Genomic DNA, 26,748 nt, shown 5'->3' with positions numbered 1-26,748 from the left:
GGCCGGTCATTAAAAAAAGTTTCGGATTTTTCCCAGCAATCATCAACATCGCTATCCACAGCGGAGAACGTGGTTACAGTCCGACAGCAGTGAGTGTGGTGTCCTCCTCCACCGCTAGATTCTGTTCTGTGCTATCCACGAGCCATGCAACGATGCGACCCCATCAATAATTGGTTGGTGGAGGGGGGGGGGGTCAATTCCATTCAGGAATCGCCGATTTTTTTTTTTACATGTGCTGAGCGTCTGTCCTGTGCAGGGATCACGTGCAACGGTACCAACAAATACAAAATAATAAGTCATCATTTACACTTGTAAGGGCCATTTCATCCACGGACCCCAATGTGCCACCGCGTATGGAGAGCAGGAATACAAGACAGAGCCGACACCGTGAACGACCGAAACTATAATAACTCCCCACCCTTTGTCAATCCACTGCTGGGTGAATGCCTGCCCATGCCGTGTCCATCGAGCGCCGTCGTTTGACCATACTTCACCGCGCTGGTTGTGGTGGACGTGGGGGGGGTGGGGGGGAGGGGACCCAGGACCGGTTCACAAATCGCTCGCAAACCGATGTTAGCCGTGGCCAGGAATCCAACTCTGTCTCTCAGGTTCACGGCGTGCAGCGCTAACCACTGCATCTCCGCTCCACCCGCTGCACAAAGAGTTCTGAGCTCAAATGGTCCCTCGCCCCGGAACAAACGAACTGACTGGTTGACTTTAATCAGCGTCAATTAACTGGTTAAATTAACATGAATAGCAATGTCCCTCGCCTCCTTAGGGACCGCACGCCTATAAAAGCCGGCTTCCTTTCATATCAACCGATGCCTTGCGCTGATGTGCTTGCCATTAAGCGGCAGTGTCTCGTGAAGTGACAGTATTGATATATACTAAAATCTGTCAATTTGCTGCTGAGGACCGAGACCCAAGGACAGAGATCTGAAATTTGGCCTCAACAGAGTGCCTGCGAACAGACCGTGCTGTCGGCGAGCACCTATTAAGGCCGGCACGGCACACGAGGAGAGTGGGTGTGGCCAGCGATATGCCCAGTGCCACTCTGTCCACGACTGCCGATGCCGAGCCACCATCGCGCGAGCTGCGATTTCAAGGCTGTGTCGACTCGCTGGGAGGCCCAGGACTGACCCCAGACAGCACTCTTCACTGACATTGCCTAGCATTGCGCTACTAAGTGGCAATGATGTTGTCGCGTCAATGGTGTGCCCGACTAGGGTGTACTTGGAGATGACGGAGGCGCTGAGAGTCTGTTAATCCGATGTCATGAGAGAGACACGAGTGGTGAGAGTCACGGCACACGGCCTGACCAGGGAGCTCTACTCTCGGTGAGGCTGAGCAGCTCCCCAATTGGTTTGCGAGATCAAATTCAGATCATGGGTTTCCCCAGCCCATCATCATCTCTGGGGGTTGATAAATAAGAGTGCCACTTTTTTGGGAATTCAACAGCGGCTGTTTATTGAATTAGACTCTCCCTGCCATAGTAATGTGGAATGTCCACCGCTGGCTGGGAGGCTGTAAAGAGGGGATGGGCACTGACTGCCTTGATGCAAGCTGAATGGGCACACAAAAAATGAAGATCCTCCCGATAGCCTAAAAAAACTGTTGGGGCAAGTGCTGTTAGCGAGCAGCACCTATGATGGCCGGACGGTACACGATGGGGTGGGTGGCCAGCACCACGCCCGGCCGCCTTTGTCTCTCAAGTGGCGATGTTTACACACCGCACCAGGTACTCATTTGAGGCTGAGTTGACCTCGGGGAGGCCCCGGACTGGATCAAAATAATCGTCACCGGTCGCCGGCTTCATAGCGTAGCACACTAATCACTGCGCCGCCACTCCCCACAATTTACCATACGCACACACACAACAATGATGGGAGCTCGAACTGAAGCAGGCCCAGGACCGGTTTATATTATAATCATCACTGGTGTTGGCCGTGAGCAGGAATCGACATCGAGTCGCCGAAGTTTGTAGTGCAGTCCGCCAACCACTACACTACCGCTCCCCATAAATGAGCACACACGCGCGCACACACACACACCATGAAGGGAAAATGTAATGGCTTGCATTAGGGCATAATCGAGCGAAATGTCCCAGCGCTCGATGTATGCGCATTTGGGGCGGGGGGGGTGACTGCCGGTTAGCACAAGTAGATATTCAGATCGGATTAAAGGGTTCGCGGATTACGCAGAGGCCGCCGAAACTTATCCAAGCGACGAGGCCCCATTTGCCTCTGCGGGGCGAATAGCGATCACCAACGTAAATCCGAGGGGCGTTCATGAAGGGGCTCCACAAAATCGTGCTGATGATCAATCGCACGCGTAGAAGCAAGACCGTCGACGCTTTTGTGACCGACACTCCGTAACAGGCGCACGGCTCTTCACGCTTGGGCAAATCTACGATGTTATCGCGGGTTGCTCCAGCACGGGCCCCGAAGACCTACGAGCGCAAGGCAGGCGCCTTCAGGGAAGCGAGGACAAATGGGTCCGGCAGATAAGAACAAAAACGTCACTTGAAATCGAGCGGGATTATAGGAATTCGTGGGGGACGGCGGGTGGCGGGGAGGTGTAAGGGGCGTTTGAAGTGGGGGGGGGAGGAAAGAGATGGCAGGAAGGAATTCCAAAAGACAGCGACAGAGAACACCGCCGATTGGAAGAGCCAACAAGCGCTGTTATTGAGGTGAGTCGTTCAGCGAGGTTTGTGAGACTGCAACGGGGTGACTCTAAAGCCGGCCAGGACGAGGAGCTGGGGAGGAGAAAGAAGAGTGGTGCCGTGTGCCTGCCGTGCCGTGGTGCTGGGTTTGAGGAGCGCAGTGCAGGTGAGAGGCATGAGCAGCCAATCCGGTGGAGGTATCAAGGAGTGAGGTGTCCTGGAACAATGAGACGCAGCAGTGGTCGTCGTCGGAGCAATGCAATAGTGATAGGGGAGCGACTGTACAAGAGCGAGATTGTGACTGGAGTGAAGTGGCGAGTGTAGGGAGCATCCAATGCCATTGCTCGTCTTTTGTATATCCCATTAGGAGCACTGTGAAACGATTCAATCTTCGGGTGTGGCAGTTTAAACAGTGGCACAAGTTTATTAAATAATCCCCCCCCCCCCACACACAATGACAGCCCCTGTTCACCCGGAAGGTGAAATGTCCATAATAGAAGGTTTTTTTACGGGATAGATTGCGTAAATATATAAATGTGTCGTTAAAACCCTCCACCACCCGACACAACCAACTAGTTAGGGTTGTCACGTAAACAGAACGTGGCCAATTCGTCACTAGTACAGCACACCGGTTTGTTGGAGAGCCAAGCCACAACATTTCCAACCTGAGTACGACGTTTCGCCAGTAATTACAACTAGCTTCAACAGGCGACAGACACATTTATATATTTACACGATCTAACCCCCCCAAAAAACTATATTATGGATGATATTGGTCGCGAAAGGCCTCCTGCGTGTTCAAATATAAATGTGTTCACAACACAGTTAGTGGATGGGTAGGTCGCATGTGTTGGGGGTAAAGTATGGCTACTCCCCACCTCATCCATCACATCTGGCCGCCAGCATGGAAGAGTGAACAAGTGACAGTGAAATGGGACTCTCTAGAGCACCTCTCTTTAGTGATACGCCCTTTCCACCAGCGGTAGAAATTGCAGCGCTGCACCTTTGCGATTTACCTTGAAGTCTATTAAACACATTATTTGAACACGGTGACGATGATGATGCTGCTGTTGCGTTGGCGGCGGGGCACAGACGCACATAAACCAAAACAACTCCACACATTAGTCAATAACACCACGTGGTTTTAAACGGAAAATACAAATATAAAAAAAAACAGATGACGTTTCGGGCAATGGACCTTCCTCCTAGCACGTTGACCTTTCGCGTCGTACGCAGCCAACCGTGCTAATCGGAGGTGCGGCGGAAGAACAACAAACTCGACGCAAAGATCAGTTCTAAGGAAATGAGTTTCTCGCTCGAGGTGACTTTAAAGTACCGCATCTCCTAGTGGCTACCTCATATCGCAAGGAAGAGCGTTCCAGACGGCCGCTTTCAGGCGCGCGCGCCTGATGCGGTTTACGACGACCGTCGTGAACCACGACAGGGGATTACATGAAGGCTCCTCCAAGAGTCGTTGGGTCTCCCGCATTGCGTCGCGAGCGCAGAGAGCAGAGAGAGAGAGAGGGGAGGGAGGGGGAAGCAATGCAATGACTGCGATTGCTGTCAGCGCGAGGTCAGTCCCATCGTGCTGCGTGCAGCTCGCGCGTGAGGCGCCGGGGCTGTTTGTCGTGTCGAGCCATTGCTTTGCTGAGCTGCATCTCTCTCGTTTACCCAGAGGCCCTTGCTTGTCTTATGGAGTCTCCCTGACAGTGCGCCGTGCCCTAATAAACAAGCAACGTGAACATTTATAGCAGCCCTATGCTGCAAACGTACGTTGATTGTAAGGAAGAAAAAAAACTGCAGGGCCCGGATAAAAAATACACACGACCATTGAAAGAGACAGAGAGATGTAAATTATAATTTTATACAGGTGCCCAGGGTGGAGATCGCATACACGACACCCTGTATTCCAGGCAAGGTAGTTACCATCTCACCACATTGCAGGCTGATCTATGTGGCCAACGTCCTCTGGGGTCCTTTCGTAGAGCAGTATTTTTTTTCTGTCACTTGCTATTAGTTTCAATGCAGCGCATCACGCAGGGAAACACAGAACCAAGGATGCACACAGAGGCCAGACGAGCTGCATCGCAACCGCGTGTACCAGCCGGTATCCCGAGCCGTGATCTAGAAAACAACGGCGGAACAAACGGGGCAAAGTCAAGACGGGTAAGGGAGGGGGAGAACAGGAAACGGAGAACATGGGAAGGATGCCGGAGATTGACACTTTTAAAAACTAAATCCTGCTTAAACAAATAGTCCGCGCCATTTCCACCATCACAACTTCCAAGTGACCATCAGTTTTGCTGATTTCAGGTTCGATTAACTTCTCGGCCGTCATGTAGGCAACGGGTAAATCCAACCCGGATTGAATCGCGTTACGCACGACGCAGTTTTTTTTTTTCTTAAATACAGCCGGGCGCAGTTACCAGAGCACTCAAAGAGAACAATAATTGTAACAGACATCCAATCCCGCTGCCTACCATTGAGGCTCGGGGTTGTTTATTGCCACTGCTGCGGCCGCCGCGACTGCTGATGGACCGCCTTCGTCTGTGGAACAATTAAATCTGCCTGCTATGCGCGGTGCAAGAGGGCCCGGCCCGACGATCGGAACAGAGAGGGGGAGGGAGGGAGGGATGGAGCGCCCGCAACCCTCGCCCAACCATCCGATACGACGCGAAGCAGGTGCGGGTAGACCGAACGCGCTCGAGGAGCACTTATCTCTCGTTCCACTCGAACGCGTTAACACAGAACAGGCAAGCGCAGCTATTTGGGGGGGTGGGGGGGGGGGGGCGGGAGAAATATGAAAATAGATCGAGCGCTCCCCCTCTCCGGTGTATGTGGGCAGATGCATTTTTTTCCCGCCTAGCCCCCCGAGCATCTGAACGCTCGTAAATGGATTTTTTGTTCGCCCGTGAGAACGGACGCCTCTGAACGTTCGTCGCGAGATGCACGCAGGAGGCGCAAGTTCCCATTCTCGCGTCCCCCTCGTCGTCGTTGTTATTGTTGACGCGGATGCTACGTAGAGGATGACGCGGGTTTTGTTTTTGCCAAAGATCTCGGCCACATGCAGCGGCGGCTGCTGCTGCTGCTTCTGCTGCGATGCCATCGTCGCTTGCTTGCTGCTGCTGTCGGATTTACTCAGCTCCTCCACGCCAACCCCACCCCAACCCTCCACGCCAACCCCACCCCAACCCTCCACACCCAGAGAGCGTCCCGATGAGGATCTGAACATTTTTGCATCAATAAGGCACAGGCACCCAAATGGGAATTCACTCACGTGAGCTGTCAGAGCAGCTAAAGAGAATTTGGCCAACCAAATGGAAAGCAAAATGTCTCTCCCGGCACGCGCGCGAGGCCCGCGTGCACACGTGGGCTTAGCGGGCTACGGAGTGCGCGCCTAACGTTGAATGCGGCGATTTCTCACAGCTCCTTGCCGTTCGCACTCTAAGTGGAAATCAGAAAGAAAAAAAAAGCGCTTTGTTGTTTAAAATTCATTGTTCGCACAGGAATATTGTTTCACGCTCAATGAACTGGTAATAAATTACGCTAATTATAATAACAACAAAAATTACAAAGCCTTTGTTCGTTAATCCACCGTTGAAGCCTCCTCATTTCTACGTCATTAAGGTGACTGGGGGCCCCAGGATAGGATCAGATATCACGCGCCACTAATGATAGCCACGGCCGGTAATCAAACACAGGTCACGCTAGATACAAATGTGTTGTTAAACCCGCCACCACCCGACAAAGCCAATTAATCAGTAAGGTTTGTCACGTAAACCAAACGTGCACATTTGTGCCTGCTTCAGCACACCGGCGTTTTCTCGCTGCCTGATGATGCTGGTTGTAATCATCGGCGAAACGTAACAGTACCCGAATTGCAAATGTCGTAGTGGGTTTGCTCTCCAACACACAGGCGTGCTGTACTAGAAACTCATTGGCATGTTTTGGTTATGTGACAAGCCTTACTATCTGGCTGTGTCGGGTGGTTGCGAGTTTAACGACGCATTTATATTTACGGGATCTAACCCAAAGAAACCTCTATTATGAATAACATTGGTCGCGAAAGCCTCCTCCTAATACTACTACGTGTTAAACTGACGGGTTGCTGCGATGACCACTTTCACCGCCACCAGCAGGTTCGAAGCTCTGGCTATCACTGGTCGACCGGTCCATTCGAAAATTTGCACCGGCGCATTGTGTGACCCTTTTAGGAAGTTGGCAAAGCTAGACGTGCGATTGCTTCCATTGCCAAGGCTGAGTGGAGTCAAGGTTTGCAGGCTGACAGATGTTCACTCGGACACCCACTACTCAAAAACCTCCGGGATTTAAATCTCCACCTCCAAAGCACCGGCTGGCCGCGTTGCGTGGAACCTGCGCATCTCACAGCACATACAACCCACTGCGGCGGCCTTCACGGATATACAGGGAGAGCACCATTTCGTGGAATTGTGTGCGCGATTATGCGGTCGCCACTGCGGAAAAAAAATGACCAGACAGTCGAATAAATGGTCCTGACTGCCTGTTGACTCTTCTGTGAGTCTATGGGTCTCTATATGAATCAAGTAGTAATTTAGTCTATGGGCCTCTATGTGATTTGATGCGTCTTGATGTGAGTCTCTATGTTATTTTAAGTGATTAAACATGCGTTTCTCTGTGAGTTGATGAGTCTGTATGAGCCTAGTCTCTATGTGAGCCTATGGATCTCTGTTATGCTAGTATGTAGTCACTGAGTCTATGGATCTGTAGGGGAGCCTATGAGTATCTGTGTATAAGTCTATGAGTCAATATGTTATTCTAAAAGGCAGTCGATATATCAGTCTCTACGTGAGCCCATGAGTCACTACGTGCGTCTGTGGGTTTCTTCATGAGGCTATGTGGCACTATGTTGTTCTAATAGTCATTTTGTTTATGATTTTCTATGTAAGTCTATGACAGTTTTATAGACAGGAGGTTGTGGGTTGGATCCCGACCCTGATGCCTGTATATTCGGAGTTTGCACGTCCTCCCCATGATCGCGTGGATTCTTCTCCGGGTCCTCCGGTTTTTCCCTCCACATTTAGAAACGCGCATTTGTCGTATTGAGCTGCTATAAATTCCCACGTGATGATAAGCCACTTTGTTGAACTATCAATTGTGGCAAAGTCTCTTCTGAAAAAGAGCTATGTAGAGTGAGGGAAAAAAGTATTTGATCCCCTGCTGACTTTGTACGTTTGCCCACTGAAAAAGAAATGATCAGTCTATAATTTTAATGGTAGGTTTATTTGAACAGTGAGAGACAGAATAACAACAACAAAATCCAGAAAAACGCATGTCAAAAATGTTATGAATTGATTTGCATTTTAATGAGGGAAATAAGTATTTTACCCCCTCTCAATCAGAAATATTTCTGGCTCCCAGGTGTCTTTTAAACAGATAACGAGCTTAGATTAGGAGCACACTCTTAAAGGGAGTGTTCCTAATCTCAACGTGTTACCTGTATAAAAGACACCTGTCCACAGAAGCAATCAATCAATCATATTCCAAACTCTCCACCATGACCAAGACCAAAGAGCTATCCAACGATGTCAGGGACAAGATTGTAGACCTACACAAGGCTGGAATGGGCTACAAGACCATTTCCAAGCAGCTTGGTGAGAAGGTGACAACAGTTGGTGCGATTATTCGCAAATGGAAGAAACACAAAAGAACTGTCAATCTCCCTCGGCCTGAGGCTCCATGCAAGATCTCACTTCGTGGAGTTGCAATGATCATGAGAACGGTGAGGAATCAGCCCAAAACTACACGGGAGGATCGTCTTAATGATCTCAAGGCAGCTGGGACCATAGTCACCAAGAAAACAATTGGTAACACACTACGCCATGAAGGACTGAAATCCTGCAACGCCCGCAAGGTCCCCCTGCTCAAGAAAGCACATATACATGCCCGTCTGAAGTTTGCCAATGAACATCTGAATTATTCAGAGGACAACTGGGTGAAAGTATTGTGGTCAGATCAGACCAAAAAGGAGCTCTTTGGCATCAACTCAACTCGCCGTGTTTGGAGTCTGAGCTTGGCTCTGTTTCACTCCAGCGCAATCTTCGAGACAGTCTGGTCCCTTCACCTGATGAAGGCCGCTTGTGTTGTGGCCGAAACGTCGTGATTTTTGCTGTTTTATTTTTTACCTACGTGACATTACCGAATAGAACCAAAGAGTATAGGAGGACTGCTGCCTATGACCCCAAGAACACCATCCCCACCGCCAAACATGGAGGTGGAAACATTATGCTTTGGGGGTGTTTTTCTGCTAAGGGGACAGGACAACTTCACCGCTTCAAAGGGATGATGGGCGGGGCCATGTACCGTCAAATCTTGGGTGAGGACCTCCTTCCCTCAGCCAGGGCATTGAAAATGGGTCATGGATGGGTATTCCAGCATGACAATGACCCAAAACACACGGCCAAGGCAACAAATTAGTGGCTCAAGAAGAAGCACATTAAGGTCCTGGAGTGGCCTAGCCATTCTCCAGACCTTAATCCCATAGAAAATCTGTGAAGGAAGCTGAAGGTTCGAGTTGCCAAACGTCAGCCTCGAAACCTTAATGACTTGGAGAATATCTGCAAAGAGAAGTGGGACAAAATCCCTCCTGAGATTTATGCAAACCTGGTGGCCAACTACAAGAAACGTCTGACCTCTGTGATTGCCAACAAGGGTTTTTCCACGAGTACTAAGTCATGTTTTGCAGAGGGGTCAAATACTTATTTCCCTCATTAAAATGCCAATCAATTTAGAACATTTTTGAAATGCGTTTTTCTGGATTTTGTTGTTGTTATTCTGTCTCTCACTGTTCAAATAAATCTACCATTAAAATTATAGACTGATCATTTATTTGTCAGTGGGCAAACGTACAAAATCAGCAGTGGATCAAATACGTATTTCCCTCACTGTAGCTGAGTGGGGCCTTACCTGTAAAAAAAATATATGGAATTACCACCTCCACAAGCACCAGCAGAGGACACAGAGAGCGAAAGAGACCTCCCACAGAGTTTCAGATTACTTTGGATATCTTACAAAAGGCCTTGATTTCTGGACTGGAGAGCGCATGCAGGAGGTGTAGGGGAGCATAAGAGGGTAGGGGGGGTGTAAGTGGGGTTGAGTCCACGGGCGATCTTGAAGATGGCGTTGAGCGCGATACGAGGGGGAGAAGCGGCGCGGTGCTTTGTGCACTGCGATACGAAATCAGTGACTCGAGACACGGCGAACACAAAAGTGCCGAGTCGATATCGGAATGTGCTCAGCATTAAGTGAGTACCACAATGCAGTTCATTGAAATATCTGCACTGGGGAAATCGTTGCCTTACTAGGAGACTCACTAAGGTTGGTGCTTGCCTCGACCATATGCGTGGAATAGTTTTGTTGTTGTTGCTTAGCGTGGCAAAGTGTAATTAAACCAAGCACAGTTTTGGTAGGCCTTCATCCGGCAGTGGGGTTGACAATGTCCACAAATTATCATCAACTGTGTTATTGCTCGTTTGGGCACCTCCATATGATCTGGCCTCCAGTAAGAGAGCACTGCGTTCAATCAAAACTCCCGACTTCATTACCGTAACTTCCCACGGACGGATTGCGCCTTCCGTGATGGCATCGCCACGCTCCCCCAATTTTCACCGGGAGGTCCAAACGAGTGCACTGGGGGGGGACCGTCGGCTGACATCGGCTGTCAAGCGGACGTCACCTCCCTGACGAGCGCGGCTCGGCGCCCTGAGCTACGTGACGTGAAGCGGATCGTGCTCCTCCTCCCCCCCCCCCCCATCTTCCTTCTGCTCCTACCCCTCCTCCAGCCCTCTTCCTTCTCCTACTGTTCACCCCCCTCCCCCTCTTCCTCCTCCTTACCCCTCTTCCCCCCCGCCCCGCCCGCCCCTTCTCCTGTTTCCTCCTCCTCCACCTCCCCGTTGTCTGGGCAAATTCATCGGGGAATCCTCCTCTTGCCTTGTAACTAGACACAGTGGTGACACAATTCGAGGGTAACTCCGGGGATTTGAGAGAGGGAGTCGCTGGAGCGATGGCGGAGCCGGGCAAAAACGCGATCCAAGCAGAGCACCTCGGCCCCCAAGTAGCTCACGGGTGCCAATGATTTTTTTCTACCTTTTTGAATTATTGAGGAAAAAAAATGTTAAATAACCCCAAGATTTTTAATACACACTTTATTTGCACTTGAAGTTCGAACATGCATTATTTAGATTCCCAGAATTAATCACATTTGATGTGCCGATTAAAGGTGGGTGGTGTCGTTACGATGTTTTTATTCATGCAAGCCAACCACTTTTTATTGAGCACATCGAAAGCGATAGATTCAGGGGTCAATAATAATGTTATTTGTATATTAGAGTGCAAATAAAAGTGCGTGCATTGAAGGCTTGTTTTTCACCAGATTGTTTACATGGCTCTGATGAGATGACAATGATGGCTTTGACTGTGTCAACCCTTGACCCGACAATAAATGGAAATCATGCGCATTGCTACACAAAAACAGTCGACGCTATGCAATGTTGATAGCACGCATCACGGCTATTACAATTAGAATAACGACCATGCCGATTGCAAGGTCGTCAAATGATATTCATGACAAGAGGAGACGTACAACGCGTTTATAATTGTCGTATTCGCGATCAATAAGTAGTACACAGTAGGAAAGACGGCAGGACACATAGAGACTGCAATGCTATAATGCGCGCATATGGACAACGGTGCATGTCGCGATACCGTATTCAACATTGCATAAATATAGCACTTTAACTTTAAGCATTTATATCAACAATCATCATTAGACAACGTTGTCAATCAAAATAAGGATAACATCACGGGCATTTAATTCTAAGACATGATCACGATTTCGATTGAAAGCTTTCGTGACTGCAAGGGTTCATCTTCTTTGGTCCTTTCGGTAAGGTCACGTAGAATGAGAATAAAATAATAAAATAACACAATAAAATTCTCACGACGTTTCGGGACGACAGAGCTTTGAATCTTTGACGACAGAGCTTTGAAGCTTTGAAGCTCTTTCGTCCCGACAGGTCTGTACCTTTCACCTGAAGACGGCCGCTTGCGTTGTGGCCGAAACGTCGTGAGAATTTTATTGTGGTATTTTATTATTTTATTCTCATTCTACGTGACCTTACCAGAAGATGATCACGATTCTCACCTGCTCGCTCAACTTCACCATAACCACGTTGCCCTTCGCGCGTCGGAACGGGCGTGGCAAAGCAAGCGATAACACTAATTATTAAGATGAAAAATAGGTAATGATTTCAGCAATAGCAGTCATTATAATTGCTGGTCTTGCGCTTAGCGGCCGCGCTGGCACCATGACGGAGCGGCGATGTCAACGCGCACCCTATTTTTTTTTATGGAATCTTGAATTATCACGTGGGGCGAGTCTGTGAAGAAAATTTCAGCTCGTTAGGCTTCGTAGATCCGAAGATAATAAGCGTCCAAATGATATGAACAGACAACACGGCAAGTTCAATAAAAGTGTGTAATAAGAATAATAATAATAATAAAAGTCCATAGTAGAGGTTATTTTGTGTTAGATCGCGTAAATATATAAATGTGTCGTTAAGCCCGCCACCACCCGACACAGCCAACTAGTAAGGGTTGTCACGTAAACAGAACGTGGCCAATTCGTCACTAGTACAGCAACACCGGTGTGTTGGAGAGCCAAGCCACAACATTTACAATCTGAGTACGACGTTTCGCCAGTAATTACAACTAGCTTCATCAGGCGACAGCCAGATTTGTGGAGAAGTCCACCTGTTTAGTTGTTTACATAGAGGCGCGACAAACCTTACAAGTTGGCTGTGTCGGGTGGTGGCGGGTTTAACGACACATATTTACAGGATCTAACCCAAACAACCCCTATATTATGGATGATATTGGTCGCGACAGCCTACGTGTTAAACCAATACTAAAAGTGTGTAATAAAAATACGAGCGAACCAAGTGCCGGTTTTCACTCGAATCTTAACAGAATACGCTCATTAACGTGAAAGCGAACGATTACGCTCGTGTCCGTATCTGATCTGCATCGCTCTGTTGTCATCTCGTTCGAGTAATTCCGCCTCTGCCTCCATTGTCGATATCACTCTCTCTCTCTCTCATTTCACTCCGTCTCCCGTCTCATTTGCACGTCTCTTGTCCGTGCGATATCTCTTTTGTCGTCTCACGAGGATGATTTCTGCGTGGGCCCCCTCTACCCCCATTGCGTCAGGGCCACTGCTGGTCTCTCAGGAACCTCTTGCAGGCTGCGCAGTCCCTTAACAACAACGTTTTACCCAGGGATGAATGCACGACAACCTGCAGTTAGTTGCACCCTGGGTCCGATGTATATCTGTGGCTTTTTTAATTTAAAATGAGACACGCAGTAGAGTCGGCAACGCTCTTCCTTCCGATGTTTAGGAAGCCACACGCAGTGCTTGCCATATATAAACCACAATGCTTTGCTGATCTTGTCAAGGAATATAAACCACCACGCGAACCCCGGTTATCTTTGCAGTGGCTTTTGACTGCTGGACATCGGACAAAGACGGCCACTGCATCTCGCGGCTTTCAGATGCGCTTCTGCGGCCGTCTGGAACGCTCGGCTGATATTAGGAGACCACTGGAGCTACGCACTTTGAAATGAGCTAGATTGAAAACAGATTCATTTAGAACTGCTTTTTGTGTTTTGGTTTTTTTTTCCCCTTCCCCTGCACCTCCGAATAGCACGGTTGGCTAGGTACGGTGCAAAAGAAGCTCCACATATGTACACTACATAGGAAAAGTACCACTGTTATATTCAGCGCTTAGCTTCAGCTAGAACAATATAATACAAAACATAAATACGGTGATGAGGATACCTATCTGCATTATGTGACTGTCCTATATACGCTTCACACTCGTCGTTCAGGGGTTGCAACCCTCACTCTGAATCGTGACAGCTCACACAATCTTGAAGGTGGCAAATTGAACAATGCCTGTTACACTCGGCCGCTGGAAGCGAGATGGTGAGACGTCTTTTTTTTTACGTCGTTAGAGTTGCTACCTCTGAGGTACAAAAAAAAACCCGGGACTCATCATGGGAAGAATAAGATTAAGGATATCTCACAATGCCGCACAAGAGTGTAAAACACGTTGTCTTGAGTCACGTATTGTCATCATTATTATTGCGCAACTGACAAAAGCCGGGACTTTTAATGTCCCAGGAAGGCTCACAGATTTGGCCACGACAGTGGCCAGTCTCAAAAGAGGATGACCGTCGAAATATCAGGACAAGGTTGGCAACCCGAGGTAGCCACATCCACGAACAAGAGGTGGTACTGGATGTGGTGTGCTGGGTATGGAGATATTTTCCAATTGCCTAATCTGGACAGATCTGGCTGAAATGAGTCCCTGTTGTTGAATAGCAAGCATCAGCCATTGAAGGACTGCAATCATCTTAACCACACGAATGAGATATTGGAGGGGATTTCTTTGCTTTACGTGACGACACTATGTTCATCATTTACTCGTGCTCAGACACTGCTGTCAATGTAAGGGACGGACGTGGAGGAGGTGCGTGTGTGTGTGTGTGTGCATGCGCGTATGCGGGGAGCGGTGATGTAGCGGTTATCGCTACGCTGCACTACGAAACCCGGCGGGTCCCGGGTTCGATTCCCGCTCATGGCCAACATCGATGACGGTTGTCTGAACCGGTCTTGGGCCTCCCCTAGGTCGACTCAGCCTCAAACGACAACATGGTGCGGTGTGTCAACATCGCCGCTGGGGAAACAAAGGCGGCCGGGCGTGGTGCTGGCCACCCACCGGTTTGTGTACCGTGCCAGCCCTTCATCTCTACACGTGCTCGCTAACAGCACTTGCACCCAGGGCCGGATTCAGGCACGGGGGGCTTTAGGGGTGCAGCCCAGGGGGCCTCCGCCAGCTTGGAGGGCCTCCAGAGATGAAGTGAAAAGTTGTTTCGTTTGTGAATGCTGAATTTTATTTATTTTTTTCTTCAACTTTGTTTTCCTTTTGAAAATATTACTGGGGCGGGGGGGGGGTTGGTGGGGGCTCACAGTTCATGTAGCCCAGGGGCCTACAAAATCTTAATCCGGCCTTGCTTGGACCAACAGTCTGTCAAGGCCATACGGGATGATGTTGTGTGACCCCCGCCAAAGGTGTTCGACAGTCCTCCTACTGCATCCGTCGCACGGCAGAGGAGCGGTTGCCCCCACAAACGGGCGCGGGGTCGCTACGCAGAGCGACGTTTTGACGCTTTGCCTGTGGCTTGCACGCTCCCCGGCAGGCGGGGTGTGCATCGCGCAATCACTCAAGATCCCACGCGAACCGCGGCCCGGGGAGTTCGAAAGGATCATCAAGCGTCTTCTCGACACGTCCACCGCGCGCGTCGTCATCATGTTCGCCAACGAAGACGACATCCAGTACGTGGGGGGCTTGGGGAATGACGATTTACTCTCCCTCCCTCCCTTCGTTCGTCCGTTCGTTCGTTCGTTTGCTCGTGGCTGTGTGCTGTTTGCGCCCCTTCCGTTTGGGGTCTTCCCGGGGAAGACCCCAAAAGAATTGTCTCAGCCGAACTCCGTTCCGTGCACCTCCGATTAGCACGGTTGGCTGCGTACGGTGCGAAAGAAGTTCAACACACACACACACGCACGTGAGTGCGAATGTTTTTAGTTCGTCAGCCATTCGGCTTTTCTGATCTTATCTTCCGTAGATTTATAATTACAGCGCCCTTATCCACGGCGCTTTACACTAATTATAAAATTATACGTTAAAGTATGCCGGTTAACAAAGAGTGCGGGAGGGTGGGTGGGGGGGGGGGGTTATTAAAAGTGGATGGTGTAGCTATGGTGACAGTAAGAAAGACAGTGGTTCAGGATGGATTGGTGAGATTGAAAGGAGATGAACAAGATTTAGAGATGAGGGAGCTGTGAGTAGCAGCTCGCAGAACGGCTGACGTTTCGGCAAGTTGTACATGGTGGTACCAGCGAGCAACGCCAAACAGAAACGAATATCTTGACTCATCTTCTTTGGTTCTTTCGGTAAAGTCACGTAGAATGAGAATAAAATAATAAATTGATAAAATAAAATAACACAATAATATTCTCACGACGTTTCGGCCACAACACAAGCGGCCTTCATCAGGTGAAGGGACGAGACTGTCACCTGATGAAGGCCGCTTGTGTTGTGGCCGAAACGTCGTGAGAATATTATTGTGTTATTTTATTTTATCGATTTATTATTTTATTCTCATTCTACGTGACTTTACCGAAAGAACCAAAGAAGATGAATCATTGCAGTCACGAAAGCTTTAAATCAAAAAAGAAAATCTTGATTTGAAGCTTTCGTGACTGCAGGAATCCATACTCTTTGGTTCTTTCGGTCCCGACAGTTCTGTTCCTTCACCTGAAGAAGGCTACTTGTGTTGTGGCCGAAACGTCGTGAGAATTTTATTTTATTATGTTTTATTTTTATTATTTTATTTCCAGTCTACGTGACTTTACCGAAAGAACCAAGAAGATGAATCACGTAGCATGCTTTGCCACCTGATGACGAACGCTTGTGTTGCGCCCGAAACGTCGTGATTCATTTTATACCTACGTGACTTTACCGAAAGAAACTAACATGGTTTGTGTTTACTCTCCAACACACTCAAGAAGTAACCAATTGGCGGGCACGTTTTGTGTACGTGATAAACTTCACTAATTGGCTGTGTCGAGTGGTGGCGCGTTTAACAACACATTTTTATTCGTGCGATCTAAGCCAAAAAAAAACGTTATTGTGAATAATTATGAGAAACGAACCATGATCAGCAAGAAGTGAGTGAAGATATTATAGATGATTCTGTACAATGGGGGCTTGGGGTCCGTTCCTTGATCACCATTGTGTTCACTTATAATACATTTAAAAATAACGCGCCTGGCTATCCGTAGCTGTGGAAAATGGAGCGCACAATTAGACGTGCGACGAATCGCAGGTGAGCTCACAGCGGCTACAGTGAGACAGCGCAAGATTGGGGAGCAGGTGGAGGTGTAGGCTGGCGACGAGATGGAGTGATGCGGTACGGGAGGATGTGGAGCTGAATGGACTTGCAGACGACTGGTACCAGCGGTGTCAAGATCGGTCTCTGAGGAGGAGGCTCGTGAAGGACGCTGCTGCTACTGGGCAGTTGGAGGCAGTCGCCCTCCAGCAACATCGGAGGGCAGACGAGCGACACTCACAACAACGAGCGGAGCGCCGGGCGGGTAAAACACAGCAAGTTGGCAGAGTACAGCTGGTACAACTACCAGTCATCTCAGTGAGCCAACCAATGTCACCGTGGGTCTGTCCCGTGACCTCCCGTCAGCGTGCCTTACGACACTTCACGTGGCCTCAAAGTGCACCTGGCCTGGCACAGGCGTCGTGGTGGCGTCACCGTCACTGAGTGACGAGTGGCGGCTGCTGTTGGCATTGGTGGCTACCCAGACACGAGTCCATCCGCTCGAGGTGGGAAGAGAAAACTGAAGGCGGATGAAGGTCGGTGGGAGACTGGAGGTCGCGTTTCTCCCGCGTGCGAGCTGTGGAATCTGGGCAGAAGACAGAAAGCGTGGGGGATGGTGATGATCCATAATGGAGGCTTTTGGGTTAGATCGAGTAAATATGCAAATGTGTCGCGAAAACCCGCCACCACCCGACACAGCCAACTAGTAAGGGTTGTCACGTACAGTGAGGGAAAAAAATATTTGATCCCCTGCTGATTTTGTACGTTTGCCCACTAACAAAGAAATGGTCAGTCTATAATTTTAATTGTAGGTTTATTTGAACAGTGAGAGACAGAATAACAACAAAAACATCCAGAAAAATGCATGTCAAAAATGTTATGAATTGATTTGCATTTTAATGAGGGAAATAAGTATTTGACCCCCTCTCAATCAGAAAGATTTCTGGCTCCCAGGTGTCTTTTATATAGGTAACGAGCTGAGATTAGGAGCACACTCTTAAAGGGAGCGCTCCTAATCTCACCTTGTTACCTGTATAAAAGACACCTGTTCACAGAAGCAATCAATCAATCAGATTCCAAACTCTCCACCATGGCCAAGACCAAAGAGCTCTCCAAGGGTGTCAGGGACAAGATTGTAGACCTACACAAGGCTGGAATGAGCTACAAGACCATTGCCAAGCAGCTTGGTGAGAAGGTGACAACAGTTGGTGCGATTATTCGCAAATGGAAGAAACACAAAAGAACTGTCAATCTCCCTCGGCCTGGGGCTCCATGCAAGATCTCACCTCGTGGAGTTGCAATGATCATGAGAACGGTGAGGAATCAGCACAGATCTACACGGGAGGATCTTGTCAATTATCTCAAGGCAGCTGGGACCATAGTCACCAAGAAAACAATTGGTAACACACTGCGCAGTGAAGGACTGAAATCCTGCAGCGCCCGCAAGGTCCCCCTGCTCAAGAAAGCACATATACATGCCCGTCTGAAGTTTGCCAATGAACATCTGAATGATTCATAGGACAACTGGGTGAAAGTGTTGTGGTCAGATGCGACCAAAATGGAGCTCTTTGGCATCAACACAACTCGCCGTGTTTGGAGGAGAAGGAATGCTGCCTATGACCCCAAGAACACCATCCTCACCGTCAAACATAGAGGTGGAAACATTATGCTTTGGGGGTGTTTTTCTGCTAAGGGGACAGGACAACATCACCGCTTCAAAGGGATGATGGGCGGGGCCATGTACCGTCAAATCTTGGGTGAGAACCTCCTTCCCTCAGCCAGGGCATTGAAAATGGGTCGTGGATGGGTATTCCAGCATGACAATGACCAAAAATACACGGCCAAGGCAACAAAGGAGTGGCTCAAGAAGAAGCACATTAAGGTCCTGGAGTGGCCTAGCCAGTCTCCAGACCATAATCTGTGGAGGGAGCTGAAGGTTCGAGTTGTCAAACGTCAGCCTCGAAACCTTAATGAGGAGTGGGACAAATCCCTCCTGAGATGTGTGCAAACCTGGTGGCCAACTACAAGAAACGTCTGACCTCTGTGATTGCCAACAAGGGTTTTGCCACCAAGTACTAAGTCATGTTTTGCAGAGGGGTCAAATACTTATTTCCCTCATTAAAATGTAAACAAATTTATAACATTTTTGACATGCGTTTTTCCGGATTTTTTTGTTGTTATTCTGTCTCTCACTGTTCAAATGAACCAACCATTAAAATTATAGACTGATCATTTCTTTGTCAGTGGGCAAACGTACAAAATCAGCAGGGGATCAAATACTTTTTTCCCTCACTGTAAACAGAACGTGGCCAATTCGTCACCAGTACGGCACACCGGTGTGTTGGAGAGCCAAGCCACAACATTTATAAACTTGGTGCGACTTTACTTCTATGGTGATGATGATGATGAGCCACTTCGTTTAGCTGTCATTTGTGATGGCCAGGTTGCTTTTAAAAATAAGCTAACGGCTCAGTGGGCTTTACCTTTAAAGATAAAAATGAAAAAATATCTATAGTTTAGTTTTATTTGCGTATTTTTGTTAAGTGATTAGTTTACCTTCCTATTGTTTACTCTTTGGTTTTTTCGGTAAAGTCACGTAGAAATAAGAAATAATAATACAATAAAATTAGATAATAGTATACGACGTTTCGATTGCAATGCAAGCAATCATCATCAGGTATAGAAGAGCTAAATTTAAGAGAGAGAGAGAGAGGAAACACAGAGAGATGTTTATTGTTGACAATTTTTCTTACCCACCCCGACTGGACATCTGTGAAAAAAAGAGCTTCATAGCTCCTCGGATTCCTCCAGTCTCAATCGAGACTCTGATTAGAGAGGTGTGCTGACATCAGCGCCTCTTCATTTTGATCTTGAACTCGCTTTGAGAATTTTATTTCATTCTTACGCGATAACAAGAAAGCAGTTCGATACGCATCGATTATCCAGCTTGCCCGTTTTACCATTTCTTGTTGCTGTCCATATATCATAATCACGTTGGAATGAATGTAAACCGATTACATCGAAGGTAATGTGTTTACGTAAAATTACAAATTAATAACACCTAATCACCACACAAAGGCACTCGGGAGTGCATGAATAAACTATGAAATAGCAAATGTGCAATTAATCCTTTCACCAATATCGCATCAACACGACTGTCGCGAATGTGTTTGACGATGCTTTATTATTGTATTCTCAAAATAGGAAGGGAATTCCCCCCACCACCACCACCACCACCCACCCACCCCAATTAATATGTATTAGGCACAAGGAAAAAACATCGAATAACAGCACAGGGATAGAGAAACGTGAAAGCTTATAACAATGACGGAGTGGCCAAGAGCAATATACAGCTGACCCACGCACTAACCAGAGTGGTGAAGTATGGCCGGACAACCCCATGACCGCCACGGCGTCGCGAGACCTTCATCCGGCAGATTATTGACAAATGGCTGGACATTATATTGTGTAACCAACGTTCGTATATGTATGCGTATGCATATATACCCTGAGTCAAACTTCGTTATGCTATTTGAAATGAAAAATTCATCTCTAAAAGTGGAATGTCAATATGGTTAAAATATAGATATATGTAAAGCCAATGAATACATAATGTACGATGTGCATGCACGCATATATATGTAAGTTGACTGAATGTGTACGTAAAATCGGAAGTCATCTTTATTTTCAGATGACACGATAACAAACGGAGCACAACTGCAATGAGAATCTAAGATCAATGTTGGGAATTGAAGGACAATATCAGGGAAAAACGCTGTTAACTGGCATATTTTACTGCTGGAGTTGTGGAACAAGTGGTGGGTATGGTCAGTAACATATTCTTATTCTCATTCACGGTAACTCGCAGTCCTAACGGGGTGGATTTACATCGCTCGGTGAGGACTGTGAACTGCAGAGGAGCAACGCCTCTCAATGTTCACTTGAGGAGGACTTCACTATGACCTTTCTGCGCCAGATACCAACGTTGGGGCAGAATCAACCTTGGAGAGACGAGGTTAACTCGGAACAAGGGTTGACTCGGAACAAGGGTTGACTCACAACAAGGGTTGACTCGGTACAAGGGTTGACTAGGAACAAAGGTTGAATCGGTACAAGGGTTGACTCGGAACAAGGGTTGACTCGGAACAAGGGTTGACTCGGAACAAGGGTTGACTCAGAACAAGGGTTGACTCGGAACAAGGGTTGACTCAGAACAAGGGTTGACTCAGAACAAGGGTTGACTCGGAACAAGGGTTGACTCGAAACAAGGGTTGACTCTGAACAAGGGTTGACTAGGAACAAGGGTTGACTCGGAACAAGGGTTGACTAGGAACAAAGGTTGACTCGGTACAAGGGTTGACTAGGAACAAAGGCTGAATCGGTACAAGGGTTGACTCGGAACAAGGGTTGACTCGGTACAAGGGTTGACTAGGAACAAAGGTTGAATCGGTACAAGGGTTGACTCGGAACAAGGGTTGACTCGGAACAAGGGTTGACTCTGAACAAGGGTTGACTAGGAACAAGGGTTGACTCGGAACAAGGGTCGACTAGGAACAAGGGTTGACTCGGAACAAGGGTTGACTAGGAACAAGGGTTGACTAGGAACAAGGGTTGACTCGGTACAAGGGTTGACTCGGAACAAGGGTTGACTAGGAACAAGGGTTGACTCGGAACAAGGGTTGACTAGGAACAAGTGTTGACTCGGAACAAGGGTTGACTCAGAACAATGGTTGACTCGGAACAAGGGTTGAATCAGAACAAGGGTTGACTCAGAACAAGGGTTGACTCGGAACAAGGGTTGACTCGAAACAAGGGTTGACTCTGAACAAGGGTTGACTAGGAACAATGGTTGACTCGGAACAAGGGTTGACTAGGAACAAGGGTTGACTCGGTACAAGGGTTGACTAGGAACAAGTGTCAGGATTCCGAATGCAATGCTGTGCTGCTGGCATTGTTTAAGACCGGGAATCAAAGCTCTGCTATCGAGGATCAGGTGCCCCCGACGCCACCCAGAGCACACCGGAAGGATTTTGAATGTCCTGGCAGCCCATTTAATGCCAATTCGCATGATGCTCTGAACAGCCTATAAAGCTGTAGTTTGGCAGGATACCATTGAGCCTATGCTTATAACTAAATACTCTCCGAAAATATGAGACTCGATAGGTACTGGTACCGCGTTGCATGCGATCGATACACTTCTTCTATACGATTGGGGGCTGTTTTGTATCAGCGACTTTAAAATTGGCCATAATTAACTAATTTTTGCCAAGCAATTAGAAACCTTACTGCTACACAAAGGCAAAAATCCCCCCCCCCCTATAACCTTTAACAGACTGTACGGGCAAGTGCTTTCAGCGAGCATCTATGAAGGCCGGCACAGCACACCAGGGGGTGTGTGGCCAGCACCACGCCTGGCCGCCTTTGTCTCCCCAGTGGCGATGTTTATACCCCACACCAGGTATCCATTTGAGGCTGAGTCGACCTAAGGGAGGCCCAGGTTCCAGTTCAGATCATGGTCACTCAGGTCGCAGCGCGCTGGCTGCTATGCTACCCCGCTGCACGGGTTCATAGACACACACACACGTGTGTGTGTGTGTATGTAGGCATGTGCATACGTAATCATTTTCCTAGAAGGGATGTTGATGGCCAGTGGTCGAGACTAACGGTGGAGTGGCAGCTAAAGGAGGGAACGCGTCAACAACGATGTCAGCCGTGGGAGATGGAGATTGCCGAAATCAGCTCTCAGTGGATTGTTGCATTGCGAGACCGTGGGAGATGGCGATGGCTTTGGGGGAGGCCTTCATCCAGCGGTGGATTGACCATGGCCGCTGAGGATGTTGATATATGCACATGGAGTGTGACACCACAGCGGAAAAATTGGTTCGAAAGTGTTCTACTGGTCACTTTTCATTATCAAAAGCACACAAACACGCACATGGACGAGTTACCAATTTCAGATTATGACAAAATTCCAAACCCCCGGCATAGATACAAAGTTTTAGGTAATCCCAACCCAAATATAAAAAATGTTTCAGATCCATCCAACGATGATGTGACATCACGGGAGGTTAAGTCATCGGAAGTTACATTACTCCCACACATTTCCTGGCGTAAGTGTTGACGATTATTTTGCTGTAATTATAATGAAATGTAAAAAAGTATAAATTTACGTTTGTAGTTGTTTTTAATGTGTATAAATATATTTAGAAAGAAACCGAATTTAAATATTTAGCCTCTCAACTCAACGTGCATGTACAGAGCTTTGTCGGTCCATTGCTGGATGAGGGTTTCCCCATGCCATGCGGCCGTAGGAGTTAATTGACCATACTTCACCACGCTCATCAGTGTGGATTCAATCATATGCAGTGGCAAAACAATCAAGACTCATGCAAAGTTAATTAATTTAAATCTGAAAACACAAACGTATCAAATCCCAAATTGCGCACACACCAAGATATCCGATGTCCAATTTTTTTTATGAAAAAAAAACTCATCCCCTATATATTCGCTGAAGTATTTATATTCATTCATTAGCGTGGGACTAGCTGCCCCCCCCCCACCCACCCCCACTGCCCTCCCCTGAATGAATGAGCCACCCAGCTGCTCAGCCACATGCCTGCGCCCGCTGATTGCATTCACCGTATGCACGCCGACGTTTCCCGTAACTCAGAGATGCCAGCCGTAATGATGGTGGGCCCTCCCTCGCTGGCAGAAGCCACAAACCCAGGATCTCCCACCCGCCTCCTCTCACCACCGCTGTAACAAAAGACTCTGCCACTCGCCCGCTCTGCTGTCCACTCTCTCCGCGTGCTCCGGTCACCTGGGCACGCTCAATCACTCGCTCCGCGTTTTACTGCCTTTGGCGATTCTTCGGAGCTCGCAGGAAATTACCCATGAATCAAAATGAGTCGAAGGCAACGCAACAGCAAAACAGCGTGGGTGCGATCGCGCGCGTGTGCGCGTGTGCGCGTGTGTGTCTATAAGCACTTTTTTTTCCGGGGAGCGCGAGTGTAGTGGTTAGCGCGCTGCGCTGCGAACCCGGTGGGCCGAGTTTGATTCCCGCTCACGGCCAGCACCGGGGACGATTAACTGAACCGGTCCTGGGACTCCCCGAGATCGAGAGTACCTGGTGTGGTGTGTAAACATCACTGGGGAGACAAAGGCGGCCGGGCGTGCTGTTGGCCACCCAACTCCTCGTGTGCCGTGCCGGCCTTCATAGGTGCTTCACGCTAACAGCACTTGCCCCAGCAGCCTGTGAAGGCTATATGGGGGGTATTTGTATACCACTTTGCGGAGCGGTGGGGTATTGGTTAACCCGCTGCATTTCGAGTTCGATTTTCGGCCATGGCTAACATCAGTGGTGATTATCTGAATTGATCCTAGGCATCCCCTATGTCCACTCAGCCTTAAATAGGTACTGTGGAGATGAAAGGCAGCTTTAATGGGTTCTTGATTACAGCACACGGCACCATTGCCTGTCCGAGCAGATGGACACGTATGGATGGAGGTATGTTGAACTTCTTTCGCACCGTACGTAGACACGCATCCGTCGCGGATAGGTCATCCACACCGCTCGTGTACATAACGACACGCAGATCACGTGTGTGTCGTCGTCTGTATCGTTAATCTGAATGTACGAGGCCTTCTTCGTTAACTCATTGCTGGTGAAAAGCTGCCCACGCCAAACAACCGAATCCTCACTGCCACAGGCCCACCCAAAATGCAACGTGCCAGTAAGTATTTGCATGTATCGTGGTGTTTGCTCACATGACTCATCAACTCACGGTGCCTTACATCTCATCTCATCTCAAACATTTCAATTACCTGCTGTAGTCTAGCCTAGGGGACCTCCAGTGGCAGTTGTCTCTGTGTGGCACAAGATAAACGCATCACCAGCCTTCAAATGGGTGAAGTCTCGCATATAAATCCATAGGCCTACACGGAGACCCACAGACTCAGACAGACACGCGTATAATCAAATAGAGACCCATAGATTGACATAGAGACCCACAGACTCGCATTGAAGCCATAGACTCGCATAGAGGTCTATAGACTCACATAACGATCCAAAGACTCACACAGAGGCCATAGACTCATTTAGAGATCCATAGACTCACATAGACCGATAGACTTATGTAAATATCCATAGACTCACTCAAGATACCCATAGACTCGCATAGAGGTCCATAGACTCACACGGAGACCATAGACTTGTTTTTTTATATAAATAATGTGAAGGACATGGCATGGAATGTGTTTTTTTATTGTCTTAAAAACAGCATCAACGTCAAGTAGAGATAGGAAAAAGCACCAGGGGTACACAACTCCCAAAGTGGGGGCACAAACAATCACAACAATTACGTAGCCCCCCCCTCCCCCCCAGCTACGATATAGAAAATAATAGAGGAGCGAGGCAATAGAGAACAATAGGAAGAGGTGAGATAGGAAAGTGACGGGCAGAACAGACACGATGGGTGACGACGATGGCGAAGATGAGGCAGGAATCAACAGCTGTTAGTTGTACACCTTTAAGCCACGTGTGTGATACGTGGCCGAATGTCAACAGCTGGACGTCCGAATGCGAAGCGTTAGCGTTGATGCTCCCCGCAGTGCATAACATCGGGGATGTCCGCAGGATGACCTTCTTATCATCCTTACAGGGAGTTGCCTCTGCGTGTCCTTTACCCGTTGACTTCGACGCTTCGTGACGTTAGCTGGAGGGCCTATTTTAATTTGAGCACCAACAACCGATCAACGCCGATGCGCCGAATTTCCACTCGGAGATTTCACGAGTGCGAAACGTCATCGTCGTCATCATCATCAGCCACGATCAATGCACTGCTGGGCGAAGTCGACCCCAAGCTCTCGCGATCTCTAACGGTCCGGCGATGTCGTGATCCACCCAGCGTTAGCACTCGAACTGATTTGCAAAATCATATTATGATGCAAAAATAGTTTACCACGTGAAACAAAACCTATTTATTATGCAACATATCAGCCGCGCCACATGTTTGGGAGTGTCCAATATCAGCAGCATGAATTAAAACACAATCAAACTAGTGTCTCGCCAGCAGAGTCATCGTTGATTGAATCAATGCTGGTGGACTTGCCCATCTTACAGGCAAGGAGTGTCCAATATCAGCAGCATGAATTCAAACACAATTTGCAATATCATATTATGTTGCAAAAATAGTTTCCCACGTGAAACAAAACCTATTTATTACGCAACACATCAGCCGCGCCACCTGTTTGGGAGTGTCCAATATCAGCAGCATGAATTCAAACACAATTAAACTAGTGTCTCGCCAGCAGAGTCATCGTTGATTGAATCAATGCTGGTGGACTTGCCCATCTTACAGGCAAGGACCCTATCTTTGCGATGTGGGGGTCCTAGTTTATAGACACTTCCTTCCCAAGGATCTTCTATCTAAATTTTTATTTAAAACTTTCTAGACTGCAGGGATTCAGCCAGAATCCATCTTCTCGGTTGAAATTGTCTCTGTGTTTGTATATGTGGATAGCCTCATGAACGAATCTCTCATGGTAGCCAGATGGTTTGCAAAAATAAGTCAATGTCATGTGAGCCTACTGAATTATAACAGTGATCTGCCACGGCCGAGGTGTTGGTCCTTCCGTGTTTTAGGTCTGCTTTGTGTTCACGAGAAGATGGATTCTGGCTTAGCAATCATTGGAATGATTTGATAAACCATTTCGGGTCTTAAGTGATTGTTCACGCTTGCGGTGGCTTTCAGATCGCATCCATTATTTTCGTCTCCCCTCCTCCTCTTTTCCGAACATAGATGGACTCGTCCATCTGAATAAACTGTCAAATCGCTCTCCGTGGTGCTAACGTTTAAAAATAACCGCCACTTTTTTCCAAATTTCTTGCTGTGGTTTTCACACCTGATGATGATGATGATTGCTTGTGTTGCAGTCGAAACGTCGTGATGATTTTATTGTTTTATGTTTTTTTACTTTTTTTATTTTACTATTTATTGTTTCCCTTCTTCGTGACTTTACCGAAAAAACCGAGAATATCTTCTATCTAGTCCAGGGGTCGAGGAATGCTGTTGGCACTGCACATCCATCTCGCTCTA

The 26,748-nt window shown here is 48.0% G+C and overlaps 1 protein-coding gene across 4 annotated transcripts in view; it reads left to right on the top strand.

The window, feature by feature from the left end:
* LOC116951132 (metabotropic glutamate receptor 8-like) overlaps nt 1-26,748 on the top strand; it is a 253,016-nt gene that overhangs the window by 100,762 nt on the left and 125,506 nt on the right. For all 4 annotated transcript variants that reach the window (XM_076073489.1, XM_032969575.2, XM_032969576.2 and 1 more), the window contains one exon: nt 14,960-15,095. In XM_076073489.1, coding sequence (XP_075929604.1) covers nt 14,960-15,095 — 136 coding nt within the window. The remainder of the gene's footprint in view (nt 1-14,959; nt 15,096-26,748) is intronic.

Source organism: Petromyzon marinus, chromosome 42, assembly GCF_048934315.1.
Source record: "Petromyzon marinus isolate PM22_M1 ecotype Great Lakes invasive population chromosome 42, UKy_Petmar_22M1.pri1.0, whole genome shotgun sequence".
NCBI classification, from domain to species: Eukaryota; Metazoa; Chordata; class Hyperoartia; order Petromyzontiformes; family Petromyzontidae; genus Petromyzon; species Petromyzon marinus.
This window is presented reverse-complemented; position numbering and strand designations above follow the sequence as displayed.